The 21,233-nt window shown below is 46.0% G+C and overlaps 1 protein-coding gene across 5 annotated transcripts in view; it reads left to right on the forward strand.

Moving 5' to 3' along the window:
• The window catches only part of SYNGAP1 (synaptic Ras GTPase activating protein 1), a 469,079-nt gene that overhangs the window by 343,835 nt on the left and 104,011 nt on the right, over window positions 1-21,233 (forward strand). For all 5 annotated transcript variants that reach the window (XM_040324977.1, XM_040324980.1, XM_040324978.1 and 2 more), the window contains 2 exons: window positions 632-776; window positions 4,452-4,691. In XM_040324977.1, coding sequence (XP_040180911.1) covers window positions 632-776; window positions 4,452-4,691 — 385 coding nt within the window. The remainder of the gene's footprint in view (window positions 1-631; window positions 777-4,451; window positions 4,692-21,233) is intronic.

Here is a 21,233-nt window from a genome sequence, read left to right on the forward strand (position 1 = left end):
CTGTCCTTAGTCCCAATACCTATATGCTCTCAGTACCAGGGAACAGAAGGGGGACAAACGGAGGCCTCCAATAGTGTAGTATAAAATTACTGGCACATTTATTAAGGTTAAAATTGCGCTTACATGTAAAAAATCAATCAATGCAAAAAGTAAACAGTGGCGTCTTCTGCGCTGTCTCACGTCACTCCCGGTGTACGTCTGCCCACGGCCAATCCCTACGCGTTACGACATCGTCACGTGATATGATTCTCAATAACTTCTTTGCAGAAGTCTAGGAAAACCATGGGAGGATTTGCTCCATTGCCTGTAAACAGCAAGTAGAGTTAGAATTTTTAATCCGGTCCTCTCCTATTTAATATTTCCACAATAAGGACATATGATAAAGTATTTAGGTAGGACATTTTCTCAGGAGATAATAGTAGCTTAGCTAAAAAGCCCAACGTGTCCTGGTCATGCTGAACCAGAAAGAGAGGTCAAAAGTGTAAATCCACCCTCTTCAACCTAAAGCAGAGAGCGATTTTTTGGGGGGGTTGATTTAGAAGTTGTATGTTGTTTGTTGGTTTTGCTAATTCCTCCTTCTCTCGCTATCCTGCGCTGATCACATGCTCTTGTTTATCTCTCTCCCTCTTAGGTGAGTTCATTCGGGCTCTGTACGAGTCAGAGGAGGACTGCGAGGTTGACCCAATGCGTTGTCCGCCTTCTGCCCTGCCCGATCACCAGGCCAATCTCAGGATGTGCTGCGAACTTGCGCTTTGCAAAGTCTTCAACTCCCATTGGTCAGTGTCTGGTCATGTGATGTCATTGCCAGGAAAAGAATGAGACATTATATGTTAGTCATTCTCCATTACATATTACTTATCTCTTCACCCTTTCCCCTCCCTTCCATTTCCTTTCCACCCCCTTCTGTGTTCCCATTCTGACTATATTCTTGTCGTTGTCACCTCCAGAACTATTCTTCTCCTCTCATTGGTCCTTGATTGCCTTCTCCCTCTGTTTTTTGTTTGTTTGAAGTGTAACTGTCAGCCATGAAGCAGCCATTTTTGTGAAGAGGAGCAACATTCTTGATAGTGAGCCCAATGTGTAACTCCGGCCAAATCTTTACATTTTTAGGATGTGGAAAAGTTAGAAACCCCTTTAGATTTCTGCTGAAGGGACATGCAGGAAAACAAGAGCACCACACCACAGGGATTGTAGTTAAAAAATATTTACTTTGTCATTGACTTTCATAGCATACCTCCCAACTTTTCAACTTCAGAATGAGGGACAAATGAGCATACCCCCCCAAACGAAGTTGTTGAGCGGGGGGGGGTCCGCGGATCAAAGTTGGTGAGCGGGGGGGGATTCCGTGGATCAGAGTTGTTGAGCGGGGGGGGGGGGGGTTCTGCGGATCACAGTTGTTGAGCGGGGGGGCCACGGATCAGAGTTTTCAGCGGGGGGGATGCAGGGTATTACGTGGATCGGAGTTGTTGCGGGGGGGGGGGGGTTTCGCCAATCGCGGGATTACATAGTAACCAATCAGCTTCCAGGTTTGAGCCCTCGTTGACACAAAACATGGATTTGAAATCCTTCAAATTCATCAGAAAGCTGCATCTAAGGCCCCGTACACACGACCGAACATGTCCGCTGAAACTGGTCTGGCGGAACAGTTTCCGCGGACATGTTCGGTCGTGTGTACGGCCGACCGGACAATTGTCCGGCGGATCGGACAGTTTTCCAGCGGACAAATGTTTCTTAGCATGCTAAGAAACATGTCCGCTTTCAAGCCTGTCTGTCGGACATGTTCGGTCGTCTGTACAGACTTACCGGACATGTCCGCTCGGCCCAAAGCCCTCGCATGCGTCGAAGTGATTCGACACATGCGTGGAAGCATTGACCTTCCAGGGCCACACACGTCGCTGCGTCATCATCGCGGCGACGGCGCGGCCACATCACCGCGTATCCTGTCCGCGCGGATTTCTGTTTGATGGTGTGTACAACCATCAGACAGAAATCTCCGAGCGGACATGTCCGATGAAAACGGTCCGCGGACCGTTTTCATAGGACAGATCCCCTTGTGTGTACAAGGCCTAAGGCTCCTTTTACACTGGGGTGGTGGGAGCATCCGCGGTAAAGCAGCAACTTTCTGTCAATTTCGCGGCACTATTTGACCACTAGCGAGGCGCTTTTAACCCCCGCTAGCGGCCAAAAAAGGGTTAAAACCACACACTTTGCCGGCGGTATAGCCGTGCTGCCTATTGATTTCAATGGGCAGGAGTGGTGGAGGAGCGGTATACACACCGCTCCAAAGATGCTGCTTGCAGGACTTTTTTTTACCGTCCTGCTATCGCTTGTTATGCCGCATACACACTGTTGGAATTTCCGACAACAAATGTTCGATGCAAGATTTTTGTTGGAAATTCCGACCGTGTGTATGCTCCAACAGACATTTACTGTTGGAATTTCCGACAACAAAAATTTGAGAGCTGGTTCTGCAATTTTCCGACAACAAAAGTTCTTGTCGGAAATTCTGATCGTCTGTATGCCATTCCGACGCACAAAAAATCCTACGCATTCTCGGAATCGTTGAACTTAATTTTTCTCGGCTCGTCGTAGTGTTGTACGTGAACGCGTTCTTGATGTTCAGAATTTCCGACAACATTTATGTGATCGTGTGTATGCAACACAAGCCAACATTCCGTCTGAAAAAAATCCACAGTTTTGTTGTCGGAAATTTCGATTGCGTGTACGCGGCATAAGACATACGGTGCGACAAAGTATTGCAACAAACACCATTTTATTCTCTAGGGTATTAGAAAAAAAATATATAGGCCCGGATTCACAAAGCACTTACGCCGACGTATCTCGTGATACGCTGCGTAAGTGTAAATATGCGCCGTCGTATCTGTGCACCGTGCCCACAAAACTAGATACGCCTGAAAATAGGCTTCATCCGACCGACGTAACTTGTCTATGCCGGCGTATCGTGGGCGCATATTTACGCTGGTCGTATTTGGTGCTCCCATTGATATTCTATTCACATATGCAAATGAGGGAGATAAACCGATTCACGAACGTACGTCCGTCCGACGCAGTGTGCGTAAAGTCCTACGTCCGGCGCAAAGTTATGCCCCATAAAGGAGGTGTAACTCAGCAGCATCCATGCAAAGGGAACGCAAGCCGACGTATTTTACATAGTACGTGAATAGGGCTGGGCGTAGGTGACGTTCACGTCGTAGGCAGTGACCCGTCGTATCTTAGGGAGTAGTTCCGACGTGATTCTGAGCATGCGCACTGGGATACGTCCACGGGACGGCGCATGCGTCGTTCGTTTTAAGTACTTGTATGGCACTCGGGCCATCATTTGCATGGGGTCACGCCTCAATAGCATGGCTCACGCCCACTTCCACTTGCGCCGAGGGAACCCAGCGCAGTTTGGGAGGCAAGTGCTTTGTGAACTCGATGCTTGCCTCTCTGCGCTACGTCGGCGTAGCGTATATTGGATACGCTACGCCGGCATAATTATGCGCCAATGTATGTGAATCCGGGCCATAATGTTTGGGGGTTCTAAGTAATTTTCTAGCAAAACATTTTTTTTTTTAACTTGTAAACAACAAGTGTCAAAAAGAGGCTCGGACCTTAAGTGGCTAATACTTACCTGTCCCGCCACCCACACCACCAAACACCACTGCCTTTAAGATCCAGGTTTGCTGAAAAATGTTAAGCGTTCAACGCTGCTGGCAGCATCAGATGTTGTTCCCTGTGGTACTATGGACACAAGTGGTATACTCTACCTGCGTGTGCTGTCCCTCCCCCGCTGTACTTTTGACAAAGGTGGTTTTCTCCAACCGTGTCCTGTAATAACGTAGGGGTCTGCGGAAGGAACGACAGAGTGCAGCTGGATACAAAGCATCCGACTCTCCTATAAGTGTGCCGGATGGAGAAGTTCTATCGGCAAGCTTAGATCTTCAACACAACAGGGTTTTGCAACATGTTGGCAGCCAGATAGGTAAGTGTTTATGGCTTTTTTTTCAGGTATGACCCCTTCCCCCTATTTTTAAGAGCAAGACATTTACTACAATAATTATAAGTAATAAGTAATGCTAAACAATGACACAAATGTAAAACATTTCATAAGTAAGCCAGACCAATTATAGTAACTGAAGTGTAGATATTCCGATTCTTGCAGAAACCCAACCTCGGTTGTCGTTACAATATCCAAGACATGATATGGTGGACAGAAATGAAATGATGAAATATTGATAATGATAACCATCAATCAGTTTAATGTAGACAGGCTACTATAACCTTACATTTGATATGTAGTAGAAGTAATAGACTTTACTTTATCCCTCAGTGATGTCACAAGTTCCAATAATTGCTTGGACAACAAAAATGGCCGCTTCTTTAGTGACAGGAGCACTTTAAGCATCTACTATATTGCTCATCTAACTGTTTGCTTCCATCCCTCTTAGTGTATTCCCCCGGGAGCTGAAGGAGGTCTTTGCATCATGGAGAATGCGCTGTGCAGAGCGCGGTCGTGAAGACATAGCAGATCGACTCATCAGTGCCTCACTCTTCCTCCGCTTCCTGTGTCCGGCCGTCATGTCCCCCAGCCTCTTCGGCCTGATGCAGGAATACCCTGATGAGCAAACCTCCAGGACCCTCACACTCATCGCTAAGGTCATCCAGAACCTGGCCAACTTCAACTTCAAGTGAGAGTAGGGGCAGCGGGGGGAGTGGCACAGGGACAGAGAGGGGGAAGTGGGACTGTCCTATCACAGGGTGGGGATTTTGACCCTTTTGTATGCAGAGTGCCTGAAAGTAAGAACGGTCTTGTTGCCCATAGAAACTAAACTGATTTCGTAATTTATAGATGAATGCCACACAAAACTGTTGACTCGTCACCCACTGTCCTTTTAAATGTCTGAGTGACTCAAGTGGGGATATTTCCTCCACAACAGGGGTCTCCAAACTCTGAACAAATTCTAAACAAAGGGCCAGTTTCCTGTCCTAAAGATTTTAGGGGGGCCGGACTGTGGCCACTGGGAGTAGAAATTTTCCTGCCATCAGTGGTAGTAAACAACGCATCTTTAGTACTAGGGGATGAATAGCACCCTGTCGATGCCAGGGGGAGGAATAGTGCCTGACGTTGGTGTCAGGGGGAGGAATAGTGCCCCATCTTTGGTATCAGTGGGAGCAATAGTGCCCAATCATTGGTATCGGTGGGAGGACTAGTGCCTGTCATTGGTGTCAGGGGGAGGAATAGTGCTCCATTGTTGGTAATACTGGAAGGAATAGTGCCTGTCCTTGGTATCAGGGGGAGGAATAGTGCCCTATCGTTGGTTTAAGTGGAAGGAATAGTGCCTGTCCTTGGTATCAGGGGGAGGAATAATGCTCTATCGTTGGTATCAATGGAAGGAATAGTGCCTGTCGGTGTCAGGAGGAGGAATAATGCCCCATTGTTGGTATCAGGGGGAGGAATAATGTCCCATCGTTGGTAGCAGGGGGAGAAATAGTGCCTCATCATTGGAGTCAGTGGAAGGAATAGTGTCCTATCGTTGGTATCTGTGGGAGGAATAGTGCCCTACCATTGGCGTCAATGGGAGAACTAGTGTCCCATTGTTGATGTCAGTGGCAGAAATTGCACCCTATTGTTGTGTCCAAAGGGCTGGAAAAAGGCAAGCAAAGGGCCACATCTGGCCGCAGTTTGGAGACCACTGCTCTACAACACTCTTTCTCAGGAGGAGGACATCAATGGGAGACTCTGTACTTCCCTTAGTAAAGCTAGCCATAGATGGCTCAAATCTTGGCTGATTCCCACTAAGGCTGGCCAGAGATGGAGCAATGTTCTTTCCTACAATCACGGGTTTCAGTGAAAGAAAATTGCTTAATTCCTCCATCAACACAGACAGTGTTGATAGGGGAATCCCTCCCACTGAGCCATTGTGTTACCCCAGTAGGGGGCGAGGGAAGTCGTCCCCGCCGGGAGAACATAGTGATTATTGCTAGCGGCCATAACAGCCACTAGCAATAATCACATCTAAAATCTGACAAGCTGGTTGTACCCAAGTTGATCGATCAATCAACTTGGGTACATTCAGTCTGCCCATACATGACTCCAATCTCGGCCCATTCCTGCTGAACCAGCCGAGATTCAAACAGTCTATGGCTGGCTTAAGTCAACCAAATTTCAAACCATGGGTGGCCCTGCAAGAACCAACTTGGCTTGACAAAAGTTGATTTAAAACGAAGTTTAAATTTAAATTTAAGTCGGGTGTAAATTAGGCAGGGCTATTATATTTACAGTGCTATAGCTGACTGAACAGAATAGCCAACAGTGAAGATTCTTTTATCTACACTGTTTAGTATGGAGTGCAGCACAATCTAAAATTATTACTTCTGATTCCTCTATTTAGATCTTTAGTTATCACTAGAGGGATCTCCGGAAGGAGGAAAGGGGTCCTGATTCATCTATACAGATCTTTATATCACTAGAGGGATCTCCAGCAGGAGGAAGGAGGTCCTGATTCCTCTATATAGATCTTTATATCACTAGAGGGATCTCCAGCAGGAGGAAGGTCCTGATTCCTCTATATAGATCTTTATATCACTAGAGGGATCTCCAGCAGGAGGAAGGAGGTCCTGATTCCTCTATATAGATCTTTATATCACTAGAGGGATCTCCAGCAGGAGGAAGGTCCTGATTCCTCTATATAGATCTTTATATCACTAGAGGGGTCTCCAGCAGGAGGAATGAGGTCCTGATTCCTCTATATAGATCTTTATGTCACTTGAGGGATCTCCAGCAGGAGGAAGGAGGTCCTGATTCCTCTATATAGATCTTTATATCACTAGAGGGATCTCCAGCAGGAAGAAAGAGGTCCTGTTTCCTCTATATAGATCTTTATAACACTAGAGGGTTCTCCGGCAGGAGGAAGGAGGTCCTGATTCCTCTATATAGATCTTTATAACACTAGAGGGTTCTCCGGCAGGAGGAAGGAGGTCCTGATTCCTCTATATAGATCTTTATATCACTAGAGGGATCTCCAGCAGGAGGAAGGTCCTGATTCCTCTATATAGATCTTTATATCACTAGAGGGATCTCCAGCAGGAGGAAGGTCCTGATTCCTCTATATAGATCTTTATATCACTAGAGGGGTCTCCAGCAGGAGGAATGAGGTCCTGATTCCTCTATATAGATCTTTATGTCACTTGAGGGATCTCCAGCAGGAGGAAGGGGTCCTGATTCCTCTATATAGATCTTTATATCACTAGAGGGATCTCCAGCAGGAAGAAAGAGGTCCTGTTTCCTCTATATAGATCTTTATAACACTAGAGGGTTCTCCGGCAGGAGGAAGGAGGTCCTGATTCCTCTATATAGATCTTTATATCACTAGAGGGATCTCCACCAGGAGGAAGGTCCTGATTCCTCTATATATATCTTTATATCACTAGAGGAATCTCCAGCAGGAGGAAGGTCCTGATTCCTCTATATAGATCGTTATTAATAGAGGGGTCACCAGCAGGAGGAAAGAGGTATTTATTTCCCTATATAGATCTTTATATCACCAGAGGGATCTCCAGCAGTAAGAAAGAGGTCCTGATTCCTCTATATAGATCTTTATATCACTAGAGGGATCTCCAGCAGGAGGAAGGAGGTCCTGATCCTCTATATAGATCTTTATAACACTAGAGGGATCTCCGGCAGGAGGAAGGAGGTCCTGATTCCTCTATGTAGATCTTTATATCACTAGAGGGATCCAACAAAAATAGGCAAAAATATGTATAGCAGTATTATTCATGAAATACTATAAATGTGCCACATAAACAATCAAACATATGTGTTCACAATCTTCACATTAAGCGTGTATAGTTAATAATGTGCTTAAAGTGGTTGTAAAGTCAGAAGGTTTTGCATTGTATGCATTAAGATAAAAAGCCTTCTGTGTGTGGCAGCTCCCCTAAGCCCTCCTAATACTTACCTGAGCCCCATCTCTGTCCAGCGATGTCTACGAGTGTCTCGGCTGTCTGAGACTCTCCCTCCTGATTGGCTGAGACACAGCAGTGGCGTCATTGGCTTCCACTGCTGTCAATTGACGTCAGTCAGCCAATCAGGAGAGCGAGAGGGATGGAGCTCGGCAATGGCTCAGTGTCTGAATGGATACAGGGAGCTGTGACTCGGCTCAGGTGCCCCCATAGCAAGCTTTTTGCTATGGGGGCACTCTACAGAAGGGAGGGGCCAGGAAAACACTAAAACGTGTGCATTAATGTCAATCAAGTTCCAAATGATATGCATTAGAGTGGTTGTAAACCTCAGACATAAAATATGAACGAAGCATATCCCTCTATAGTGTATACTTGTCTCTATCCAGAGCACTAAGTGTGATTTCTGTCTGCTGCCTCGCTCCTCTGCTATCAGCATGAGTCACTTCTTTGTTTTGAAAAAAAAGTTTGTGCACTGCATGAATTCTTTGTCAATTCCACCTCAGTGTGCTCTGTCATCAGCCACACCACCAGCTCACCTTTAAACATTGATCTAGAATTATAAATAGGACAAAATGCACCTTGTCCCTTAATGGGGCTTCAGATCTCCTCGGGACTCTCCAGATGTATCAACTGATCTCTTCTAGATAAAACAACTTCCTGAACTGCAAGTCTCCTCATTATTTCATAATGCTCAGAAAAAAAAGCCATCATTGTGTAGTATATTTAAACACCATACACTTTCATGTCGATGATTAAAGGAGTTGTAAAGGAAATTTTTATTTTGCCTAAAATTAATGTCTGCAAGGTAGACAGACAGAATAGTGTAATGATTCTATTAAAAAACGAGTAAATACCTATTAAATTCCTTCATCTATATCACCTCCGGCATTCTAGTTTCTATTCTCTCATTCACTTCCTGGTTTGCGGCGCTCGTTCATGTAAGAACTACATTTCCCAGTATGCATTGCGGCACGCCCAGTAATTCACACCTCCTTGAAGTCTCTAACACGTAAAGAGCGTCCTGCCGCACAGATGTAGTTCCCAGGAGGGGGTGAGCACGTTACTGACCACCGCAGTAAAGCCTCCCATCACGGTGGTGAGTAACAATCAGACAAGCAGGAAGTGAACAGAGAAGAAATAGAGCAACTTCTGAGCAAAAACGAACAATGAGGAAGTGAAAAGAGGAATGTCTGCAGGTAAAGGATGCTTATTATGAAAAAAATGTTTTTCCTTTACAACCCCTTTAAGTAACAAAGGGCGTGACGAAATGCGTAGAGAGTGGAGCTACGTCACATCATCACGTTTAACTAGAACCTGGAAGTGAGATTCTTTTCTATGTGGAGATGATATCCATGTTATGTTTTAAGGGGGTGACGTACTTTTAAAGTGGCAAATCATTTCCAGGGAGAAGGAAAGTTGTGCACTGTATTTGTGAATGCATTTCCTTTGTTTTTTATTGCTTTATGCTCAATAAAGGGTATGGTGTTTAACCACTTGGAGCCCCAGCATTGTAAAATGACGGCCACAAGGTGGCTCTACAATGCCGGGAGGACGTCCATTGACGTCCTCGGCTCCTCCGGGCCACTGGGGGGCGTGCGCGTGCCCGGTGCGTCACTGCGGTGCCGATGCGTGTGCCTAGTGTCCGCGATGTCTGCCAGGTACCCGTGATCGGCCATTACACAGACAAGGACGTGGATCTTTGTGTGTAAACACAGAGATCCATGTCCTGTCAGGGAGAGGAGAGCGATGCTGTGTCCCTTGTACATAGGGACACAGATTGGTCACCTCCCCCAGTCACCCCCCCTCCACCTACAGTTAGAATCACTAGTAGGGAACACGTTTAACCCCTTCCTCACCCCCTAGTGTTAACCCCTTCCCTGCCAGTCACATTTATACAGTAAGCAGTGCATATTTATAGCACTGATCGCTGTATAAATGTAAATGGTCCCAAAAATGTGTCAAAAGCATCCGATGTGTCCGCCATAATGTCGCAGTCACAAAAAAATTCGCAGATCGCCGCCATTACTAGTAAAAAAAAATAATAAAAAAAAATGTCATTTTGTCCCCTATTTTGTAGGTGCTATAACTTGCGCAAATCCAATCACTATACGCTTATTGCGATTTTTTTTTTTTTTACCAAAAAATATGTAGAAGAATACATATCGGCCTAAACTGAGAAAAAAATATATATTTTTTTTAAATTGTGATATTTATTATAGCAAAAAAAAAGTTAAAAATATTGTGCTTTTTTCAAAATTGTCGCTCTTTTTTTGTTTATAGCGCAAAAAATAAAAACCACAGAGGTGATAAAATACCAACAAAAGAACGCTCTATTTGTGGGGAAAAAAGGACATCAATTTTGTTTTGGAAGCCACGTCGCACGACCGCGCAATTGTCCGTTAAAGCGACGCAGTGCCGAAAGCTGAATTTTCGCCTGGGCACGAAGGGGTATATGTGCCCAGTAAGCAAGTGGTTAAGTACAGTGGAACCTCGGATTACGAACATAATCCATTCCAAAGGAATGCTCGTAATCCAAAGTACTTGCATATCAAAGTGAGTTTCCCTATTGAAGTCAATGGAAACGAATATAATTTCTTCCGCATTGACTGCAATACTTCATGCGGCCGGAGGTAGGGGGGGGGGGCGCTGGAGAGCCTCGGAAATGGCCGGAAAGGCCCGAGGACAGCTCGACTGACCTCGGCAAACCTCAGAACTGAATATTTCCGGGTCTTTAAGGGGATTTCCGAACGGCGTCCCACCTCAGGCCAAACGCGGTACTGCACACCGCTTTGACCTAAATCCAGCTCGTTTTACCAGACAACACTCACAAACCGAGTTAGGATATTTTCAAATACAGTGCTCGTATTGCGAAACGCTCATTAACCGCGTTACTCGCAATCCGAGGTTCCACTGTATACTACACGATGATGGCTTTTTGTTTCTTCTGAGCAATATGGAATAATGAGGAAACGTGATGACGTCGCGTAGCTCCACTCTATGCATTTCGCCATACCCCAAGGACATGAACGTTTATGGTGTTTAAATATACTACACAATGATTATTATTTTTTTCTTCTGAGCAATATATAATACGTGTAATGAGGAGGCTGGAAGTTCTGCAGGTTGATGTATCTAGAAGACATCTGTTGATACACTGGAGAGTCCTGAGAAGATCTGAAGCCCCAATTAAGGGCCAAGGTGTATTTTGACTCATTTCTAACTATAGGTCAACGTTTAAAGGTGAGCAGGTGGTGTGGCTGGTGACGGAGCACTAAGAATCCACGCAGTGCACAAGTTTATTTTTTTCATAGCACCTTTTTTTAATATTAACCACTTAAGACCCGGACCTTTATGCAGGTAAAGGACCTGGCCAGTTTTCTTTATCGTACATCACGGGACACAGAGCGGCATTCATTACTATATGGGTTATATGGAGTACCTTCAGGTGTAGACACTGGCAATCTCAAACAGGAAATGCCCCTCCCTATAAAACCCCCTCCCATAGGAGGAGTACCTCAGTTTTTACGCCAGTGTCTTAGGTGTTAGTCATGGTTTAGCTTGCCTCCGCATCCTTGGGATTAGGTGAGCTACCGGTTCTGTCCAAAAAAGCCTCAGCGCTAAAGTGGTCAGTAACCGGACCCCAAACCCTTGGGGTATAGCCCATAATGCTTTTCTTTTTAGAGAGCTGGACCCTGGGCCCAGAACTTAGAAACCTTTGGGTACCTAAAGTTTTCTGTTGCCAGGGTGCTATATGGGCCCAGGACAGTGGATCCTTCATAGGAACCCAGGGCCTGAAGGTCTAGACATCCCCACGGAGATGGGGGAAGATTGGGCCTCTTGCTTGGCAAAGTCCTGCGGCATGGAGCAGGTAAGTGAGGGGAAAACTTGCGGAACTTGGTTCTTAGCAGGTTTTTTTCTGGGGGGTCACAGGGGACATGCCTAAAGTTATGCACTGCATCTGGCAAACTAGTCACATATCATAAAGATAGGATGGCTCTCTATGTATTATTCCCCATAAGATGTGACCTCCCTTGTAGTGTTGGAAAAGCATTGAGTGGGGCCTGTGTTATATAAAAATATATGTGTGTGTCAGAGAGCTTTGCTTACCTGCAGGCCTCCAGGCGATGCTCCATTCAGTCTTCCTCCTCAGAGCCTGCAAGCAGGCAAAACGCTGACCTCCTCATGGTTCCAGGCTGCAGGCTGCAGTTTGCTGGAACAGAGAGGTCCCTTCCTCCCAAAATCCCCCCCCCCTCCCCCTGTCGGGAGGGGCATTTCCTGTTTGAGGTTGCTGGGGGGGAAGGGCGGGTCAGTGGCTTAAAGGAAGGGGCGGCCCTTCCTTGTTTGTTCCATCAATACTTTGGAACTGAGGAGAAAGACCAGAGCGGCAGCACGGGGCGCCGAGGACACACAGTGGCCAGAAAGGATATTGCAGTCTTCAGGGGGGAAGAGGACTGTTTTGTCAAGCCTAGAAATAGGCTGTTTCTTTTCCATCTCATAGTTTTTCTTTGCAATACTACTCAGGGGGACAGAATGTTTTTTCTTTCCTGGATTTGAAAAAAAAAAAAAAAAGTCATCTAGGGGAGAGGAAGCATTTTTTTTATCCCCCAAACAGGTGTTTGGACAATTAACTTTTATAGTTCCAAATACCAATAGGTAGCAGGTGTACCTCGGTATTGTACCATGGTATGCCGCTGTTTTCCCTACAGGGAGCCTTGGGGCCATCGGGATCTGGGGCTGGAGCTGACGCGGGTCAGTCCAACCCTAAGATGGTCACGGAGGAGGTATTACTCACCTCTTTAAAAGAGATGCAGAAAAGCATGGGAAAAATGATATCCGCAGCTATGCGGGGCAGTAAGCGGAATAGATCTCCGTCGCCCGAGCGCGGACCCTCAGAAGAGGAGGTCCTTTCCTCAGGGGAATTGGACGACCTCTTGGACACGGACCAAGTAGGTTCAGGGATCGAAGACCCGGATACAGAGGAGTCTGGGGCAGTCTCCCTGAGGGAGAGCTGGTGGATTCAAGGATTGTCGGACTTGGTCCATAGGACATTCAACTTGCCAGTACCAGATCTCCAGGTATCGACGGTTTTAGCTTTGGGCTCACTGAGGGCGCCTCAAAGCAATGCTGTGTTTCCGATCCATCCTCTATTAGAGGGAATTTTGTTCCAAGATTGGAACAAGCCAGATAAGATCTTCTTACCACCTAAAAGGTTCTCTGTCCTATATCCTATGGAAGAAAATTTTTCCAAAAGATGGGCTACTCCTGCAGTGGACGCAGCCATCTCATGTGTTAACAGATCGTTAACATGCCCTGTAGAAAACATACAGGTGTTCAAGGATCCAGTTGATAAGCGCTTGGAAGCACTACTTAAGAACTCCTTCACTACTGCAGGGGCAGTAGTACAGCCAGCTGTGGCTGCGATTGGGGTCGCTCAAGCATTATCGGATCAATTTAAGCAGATGCTTAAACTTATTCCGGCCCAGCAGGCAGAAAAATTTTCGGATGTCCCTAAGGCCATATGTTTTACGGTAGACGCAATCAAGGATTCTATCCAGCAAGCGTCACGTTTATCGTTATCCCTTATCCATATGAGAAGACTCTTATGGTTAAAAAGCTGGGAGGCTGAGCCCCCATGCAAGAAGCTCCTGGTAGGGTTCCCCTTCCATGGAGGACGACTCTTCGGAGAAGACCTAGATAAATACATTCAGACCATTTCAAACGGCAAGAGTACTCTCTTGCCAACTAAGAAGAAGGTTCAGGGACCTGCGTTTAAACGACAGTATTCCCCTGGGCAGGGGCCCTCTAATGCCAAGCAGTATCGACGGCCTCCTGCAAAAGCAAACTTCGGCTTCAACAGCAGATCACAAGGACAGGCTGTTAGAGGCAAAAGGCAGTGGTTTCGCAAACCAGCAAAACCAGCCCCCAAGCCAACCTTATGAAGGGGCGCCCCCACCCACGAAGGTGGGGGGAAGGCTGCGACTCTTTTCAGAGATTTGGGAAGCCAGCATTCCCGACGAGTGGGTACGGTCTTCCGTGGCCACAGGCTACAAATTAGATTTCCTAAGGTTTCCTCCTCCTCATTTCCAGAAGTCGAGGATTCCAAACGATCCGGAAAAGGGAGCCGCATTAAGATCGGCATTAGATCATCTACTTTCCCAGGAAGTAATAGTAGAGGTACCAGTCCTGGAACAGGGGCTGGGTTTCTACTCCAACCTATTCATCATCCCAAAATCCAATGGAGATGTCAGGCCAATTTTGGACCTAAAGATGGTAAATGCATATCTAAAGATCCGCTCATTTCGGATGGAATCCGTGCGGTCAGCAGCTGCCACACTCCAGAAGGACGACTTCATGGCGTCCATAGACATAAAGGATGCCTACCTTCATGTTCCAATTTATCAGCCACATCAAAGATATCTACGCTTCATGGTGGCTTCGCGTCACTTCCAATTCGTGGCGCTTCCCTTCGGGTTGGCTACGGCCCCCCGGGTGTTCACGAAGGTCCTAGCTCCAATCCTAGCCAAACTAAGGATCCAAGGGGTCACGATCCTAGCATACCTGGACGACCTCCTAGTCATAGATCACTCGTCTCCCGGCTTGGAGCGAGCAGTGGCCCTCACGGTCCAATACCTCGAGAGGTTCGGCTGGGTCCTAAATCGAGAAAAGTCAGCTTTCCAGCCCACAAAGCAGTTGGAATATCTCGGCATGAGATTAGACACAGAACAACAAGGAGTGTTCCTATCTCTGAGGAAGGTAAAAGCCATCAAGGAATTAATCCTACTGGTTCTAAGCAAGAAAGAACCGACTATTCGCCTATGTATGAGGTTACTAGGCAAGATGGTGGCCACATTCGAGGCGGTACCATACGCCCAGAGCCACACTCGCATCCTGCAGGCAGCCATCCTGTCAGCATGGAGCAGAAGGCCACAGGCCTTGGATATCCCGTTGCCGCTCTCATCAAGAGTCCGACAAAGTCTGTGTTGGTGGTTAGACCCTCAGAATCTACTGAAGGGGAGGTCTTTCAGCCCAGTGGCTTGGAAGATAGTGACCACAGACGCCAGCCTGACGGGCTGGGGAGCAATTTTGGATGGTTGCACTCGCCAAGGTACTTGGGCAAAGCCAGAGAAGCAGTTGCCCATCAACATCTTGGAGCTCAGAGCTGCTCGACTAGCCCTCAGGGCTTGGACGTCAAAATTGCAGGGGTTCCCGGTGAGAATTCAATCAGACAATGCCACGGCCGTGGCACACATAAATCACCAAGGGGGAACCAGGAGTCAAGCCGCTCAGAGAGAGGTGAGCTTGATTCTTCTATGGGCAGAGGCTCATGTGCCCTGCATATCGGCAATATTCATTCCAGGAGTGGACAACTTTCAGGCGGACTTCTTAAGCCGCCAGACTCTATGGCCGGGGGAATGGTCTCTGCATCCACTAGTCTTTCAAGCACTCTGCCAAAGATGGGGAGTGCCGGACGTGGATATCATGGCATCGAGACTCAACAAGAAACTAGACAGGTTCATGTCCCGCTCAAGGGATCCGATGGCCTGCGGAACCGATGCGTTGGTTTGCCCTTGGCATCAGTTCAAACTTCTTTATGCGTTTCCCCCGCTCCAGTTACTACCCCGCCTGCTGCGCAGGATCCGGGTGGAGCACATACCAGTCATCCTGGTAGCTCCAGCATGGCCCAGAAGGGCATGGTACTCACTAATCTTAAGGATGGTAGTGGGAGACCCTTGGACTCTTCCTCTACGGCCAGACCTGCTATCGCAAGGTCCGATCCTCCACCCTGCCTTACGGCATCTAAATTTGACGGCCTGGAAGCTGAATCCCTGATTCTCAGGGGTAGAGGTCTGTCTCAGAAAGTAATCTCTACCCTAATCAGAGCCAGGAAACCGGTCTCTAGGGTGATTTATTACAGGGTCTGGAAGGCCTATGTAGGCTGGTGTGAGTCCAAGCGATGGCTTTCTCGCAAATTTACCATCGATAGAGTATTAAGTTTTCTCCAGCTAGGAGTGGATAAAGGATTGGAAGTAAGCACAATCAAAGGACAGATTTCTGCTCTGTCAGTGTGGTTTCAGCGGCCGCTGGCCACCCACTCGCTGGTTAAGACCTTCCTTCAAGGGGTCTTACGTATTAGACCTCCAGTTAAATCCCTGCTTTGTCCGTGGGATTTAAATCTTGTTCTGTCAAGTTTACAGAAACAACCGTTTGAGCCGTTGGCTGATATTCCTTTGGTTCTACTGACAAGGAAGTTAGTATTTTTGGTTGCCATAGTTTCCGCAAGAAGAGTTTCGGAGCTGGCAGCCTTATCCTGTAAGGAACCATATCTTGTTTTTCATAAGGACAGGGTCGTTCTCCGCCCTCATCCTTCCTTCCTTCCGAAGGTCATATCCAGTTTTCATTTGAACCAGGATTTGGTATTACCATCCTTCTTCCCTAAACCTACTTCCAGAAAGGAAGGGTTGCTGCATACCTTGGATATTGTCAGGGCCATGAAGGCCTATCTTAAAGCTACAAAGAAGATCCGGAAGACAGATGTGCTGTTCATTCTACCGGATGGGCCCAAGAAGGGGCAGGCAGCTGCAAAGTCCACCATTTCTAGGTGGATTAAGCAATTAATCACTCAGGCCTACGGCTTGAAAGGGTTGCCTCCTCCAGTATCATTAAAGGCTCATTCTACTAGAGCCATGGGCGCCTCCTGGGCAGCACACCACCAGATCTCTATGGCTCAAGTTTGCAAGGCGGCAACCTGGTCTTCTGTCCACACGTTTACAAAATTCTACAAGTTGGACGTAAGAAGGAATACTGATACTGCCTTCGGGCAGGCAGTGCTGCAGGCTGCAGTTTGAGACCCTCGGATTCCGGGGGCTCCTCTTGTTCGAGTTAAATTTAAAAATTTTATTTTTCTCAACTAAGTTGGATTTATTATGATTTGAGTATATCTCTAAATTAAATCCTTTTGTCTTGGAGATGTTCTCCCTCCCCTCATTGTAAGCATTGCTTTGGGACATCCCATATAGTAATGAATGCCGCTCTGTGTCCCGTGATGTACGATAAAGAAAAAGAGATTTTTAATACAGCTTACCTGTAAAATCTTTTTCTTGGAGTACATCACGGGACACAGAGCTCCCACCCCTCTTTTTTGAGGACCATTTTGGGAGGCATACTGCTTGCTACAAAACTGAGGTACTCCTCCTATGGGAGGGGGTTATATAGGGAGGGGCATTTCCTGTTTGAGATTGCCAGTGTCTACACCTGAAGGTACTCCATATAACCCATATAGTAATGAATGCCGCTCTGTGTCCCGTGATGTACTCCAAGAAAAAGATTTTACAGGTAAGCTGTATTAAAAATCTCTTTTTTGCGCTTCGGCACTGCGTCGCTTTAACTGACAATTGCGCAGTTGTGCGACGTGGCTCCCAAACAAAATTGGCGTCCTTTTTTCCCCACAAATAGAGCTTTCTTTTGGTGGTATTTGATCACCTCTGCGTTTTTTATTTTTTGTGCTATAAACAAAAATAGAGCGTCAATTATTGGTATTGACTTTCTGTGGCACTGCAATAATCCCGCATCACCCAATTCCCTTTGATGTCTGATTGCTTATGTTATTTGGCACATTTATAGTATTTCATAAATAAAATTGGTATACATATTTTTGGCAATTTGTTTGAATACCACAGAGTAATAATTTTTAATTGCGCTGCATTAGGCTTTTTATCAATGTGGGAACACATGACAGTGCATAGCAGAAATTAGTAGCTGATAGTTTGTTTACACACATTCAGTGGGGAATGTTTCTTTCCTATGCTAACCTTTGACCCATGGCTCACTGTAACGGTCACCACCGTTTACGATATTCCATTCCATCGCCCTACGACAGCTTATCCGACAGTCTGACAAGCCAGCAGACACGATCCATAAGAATTCCCTCAGAAAGACGAGACATAAGCTCTGTGTTCTGAGTCAAATGAATGAACGAATGCTTTAATGGTTAGCTCTCTTATATACAGTACAGACATTTTACAGTAATCAAAGGAACAAAGACACTCCACCCACACATCACACAATGGGGCTTCAATCACATTCTTTTAGATAATGACATTCAGAGGAGTTAATTATCCCCCAGACGTCCTGTCTCCGACAATAAGTGATTCACCTGCATAATACACATTCCTATGTCAGACGTTTTGGCTCTGGTCTGACATAATTAACATGACCTAATTACTAATCAGTATCCAGACAGCCTGTCTCTGCATACAGCTTGACAAGTCACATTCCACATCTTATACTTTTCACACAAAACAGTGTTATTAGCATACATAATGAAAGGTCTTAGAAGCCAGGCTGAATTAACACCTAAAAGCTAGACATCTGACCTGTACAGACTTAATTAGCATCTCAACAGCCTAGGTTAAGCATTGAAGGAGACATCCTATTGACCTGTTGTGGACAGCATTAACCAAACTGTAATATTCCAAGATATCCTGCAAAACATGAATTATCATTTATCAGTCACCCTATGCCCAAAAGGGGCACAGGGTGACTCTAGACCCATTAGTGACGCTGGCACAGGAGTACCCGCCATCCTTCAAAAGTCTCTGGGTGTCACGGGTCTTTCCGTTACACTCACTAAAGGGGGCAGCAAGGTCGTAGGGGTCGCAGGATGAAACAACAGTGTGCAGTAGGGGGCACAGGCATCTGACACTCCCAGAAGTGTTAAATGCTCTAAATAGTCTGGTAGGAGCCACAGCACTGAAATGTAGGAAAGGTTAGACACATGGGCCTGCTGAAGAGATGAGTGTTACAGCTCTTCAATTGCAATTATTATTCTTGTGTATAACTTGTAATAACATGGGGAAGACTATACTGCTCTGAAAATATGCAGCATTGTTCCAGCTTCGTTGTGCTGCACAGTGGTTGTGCCTTTCATGTCTCTCTTTATGCAAGTCTAGAAGTCAGATGGGACTGATATAAAACATTGGGGGTTATTTACGAAAGGCAAATCCACTTTGCACTACAAGTGCACTTGAAATTGCAATGAAAGTGCACTTGGACGTGCAGTCTCTGTAAATCTGAGCGGTAGATCTGAAATGAGGGCAAGCTCTGCTGATTTTATCATTTAATCATGTGCAAGCTAAAATCCCTTTTTTTTTGTTTTCCTTGCATGTCCCCCATCAGATCTACAGCGACTGCACTTCCAAGTGCACTCTCGGAGCAAAGTGGATTTGCCTTTCGTAAATAACCCCCAATGTGCCCTCTGTGTGCCTCAGATTCTATTTTCACAGTCGTCGATCTGAGATTTTTTATTTATTGATTTGTGAAAATCAGATAACTGATGACCACTTGTCAATCAGTTGCAGGTTTTTATCTCACAACCAACCAATATAGTGCATTTTTCAGGCTCCTGACCTGTTCCTGAACCAGCAATTGACAAAACTACACATTTTAGGGAGTCTTTACATCTGGACAACTGAGCTAGCTTTCTAGTAAATACCTGCACCTGATTCCAAAGAGAATTTAGCTGGAGATATGGGTAATGTGCAGCTAAAATGGGACAACACACAATTCTGATTAGACACTTAAAGCCAAACTAAATCCCAAAAAAATTAAAATGTGAATATAGTTCTACCTTGGGAAACTTCACTGTGATTTACTACTTGGAAAGGTTGAGGAGGGCTGGTTACACCAGTGTGAGTGAGTGCAGAAAAGGAGCCTTGGTGTTTGACCCCCGAAGCACATTGGCTCTATTTTGCTATAAAATAAATTTTATCATTTTAGTTACCTAAAGCCTTGTACACACGATCCAACTTTATCGCCATAATTGTCAGATGGACGCGTTGTGTCGGATAATCCGACCGCGTGTATGCTCCATCAGACAATTGTTGGCTGAAATAACGACAACCAACTGTTGGTCAATAAATCTGTTGCGTCGGATTATCCAATCGTGTGTACTCAAGTCCATCCAACTAAAATCCAAAGTACAAACACGCATGCTCTGAACCAATGCTAAACATCAGACAATAGCAGAAGTTGCCCAAAGGTTGGCGGTAAAGAGCAGAAAAAACACGTGGTTTGGTGAATGTTGGATGAAATTGTTGCGCCGTGCGTATGCAGAACAAGTTCACGGCCAACTCCCTTCGGACCAAAATCCATGGAAAAGTCAGATGGAAGTCCGATCGTGTGTACAAGGCTTTCGACTCTTGGACATTTGTTTTGCTTGCTCATTGGATTGTATGTGTCTTAAAGTAAACCTGGCCAGTTTAGCGGTCCATTCATGGGCTTTTTGTAACTAAGTTTGTGATTTGTTGGTTCAGCATTAGGAGACAACTGAGGCCCGGATTCACGTAGGAGAGCGCATCTTTGTGCGGGCGTAACGTATCCTATTTACGTTACGCCACCGCAACTTTGTCAGGCAAGTGCAGTATTCTCAAAGCAAAGTTGCGGCGGCGTAGCGTAAATAGGCCGGCGTAAGCCCGCCTAATTCAAATGTGGAAGATGTGGGCGTGTATTATGTAAATGTATTGTGACCCCACGTAAATGACGCTTTCTTCGAACGGCGCATGCGCCGTCCGTGAAAGTATCCCAGTGCGCATGCTCCAAATTAACCCGCAAGAAGCCAATGCTTTCGACGTGAACGTAAATGACGCCCAGCCCTATTCGCGAACGACTTACGCAAACGACGTAAAACGTGAAAAATTTTACGCTGTTCCGACGTCCATACCTAACATTGGTACGCCTCATCTACGCCTCATGGAGCAGGGGTAACTTTACGCCGGGAAAAAGCGTTACGTAAACGGCGTATCTGTACTGCGACGGCCGGGCGTACGTTTGTGAATAGGCGTATCTAGCTGATTTACATATTTCTAGGCGTAAATCAGCGTACACGCCCCCTAGCAGCTAGCGTAAATATGCAGTTAAGATACTACGGCGTAGGAGACTTAGGCTGGTCGTATCTTATACAAATTCTGGCGTATCTGATTCTTTGAATCAGGCGCCAAGATACGACGGCATATCTGGAGATACGCCGTCGTATCTCCTACGTGAATTTGGGCCTTACAGTTGGATTATGGGGATGGTCCTCTGAGAACCTGCACCTGATTCAAGTAATGACTGGACTCAAATGAAGAGATGTCATATTGTTGAGTAGCTATGCTGGGACAGAGCAATGCTGGTTGATGCATCTCTTCTGCGTCTGATATTTTTCTTTATGTAGTTTTACAGTTTATGGCAATATAGGCCAAATAATACCAAGGTAATTAATAACTGATAAG

This window comes from Rana temporaria, chromosome 9 (assembly GCF_905171775.1).
Source record: "Rana temporaria chromosome 9, aRanTem1.1, whole genome shotgun sequence".
Lineage (NCBI taxonomy): Eukaryota > Metazoa > Chordata > Amphibia > Anura > Ranidae > Rana > Rana temporaria.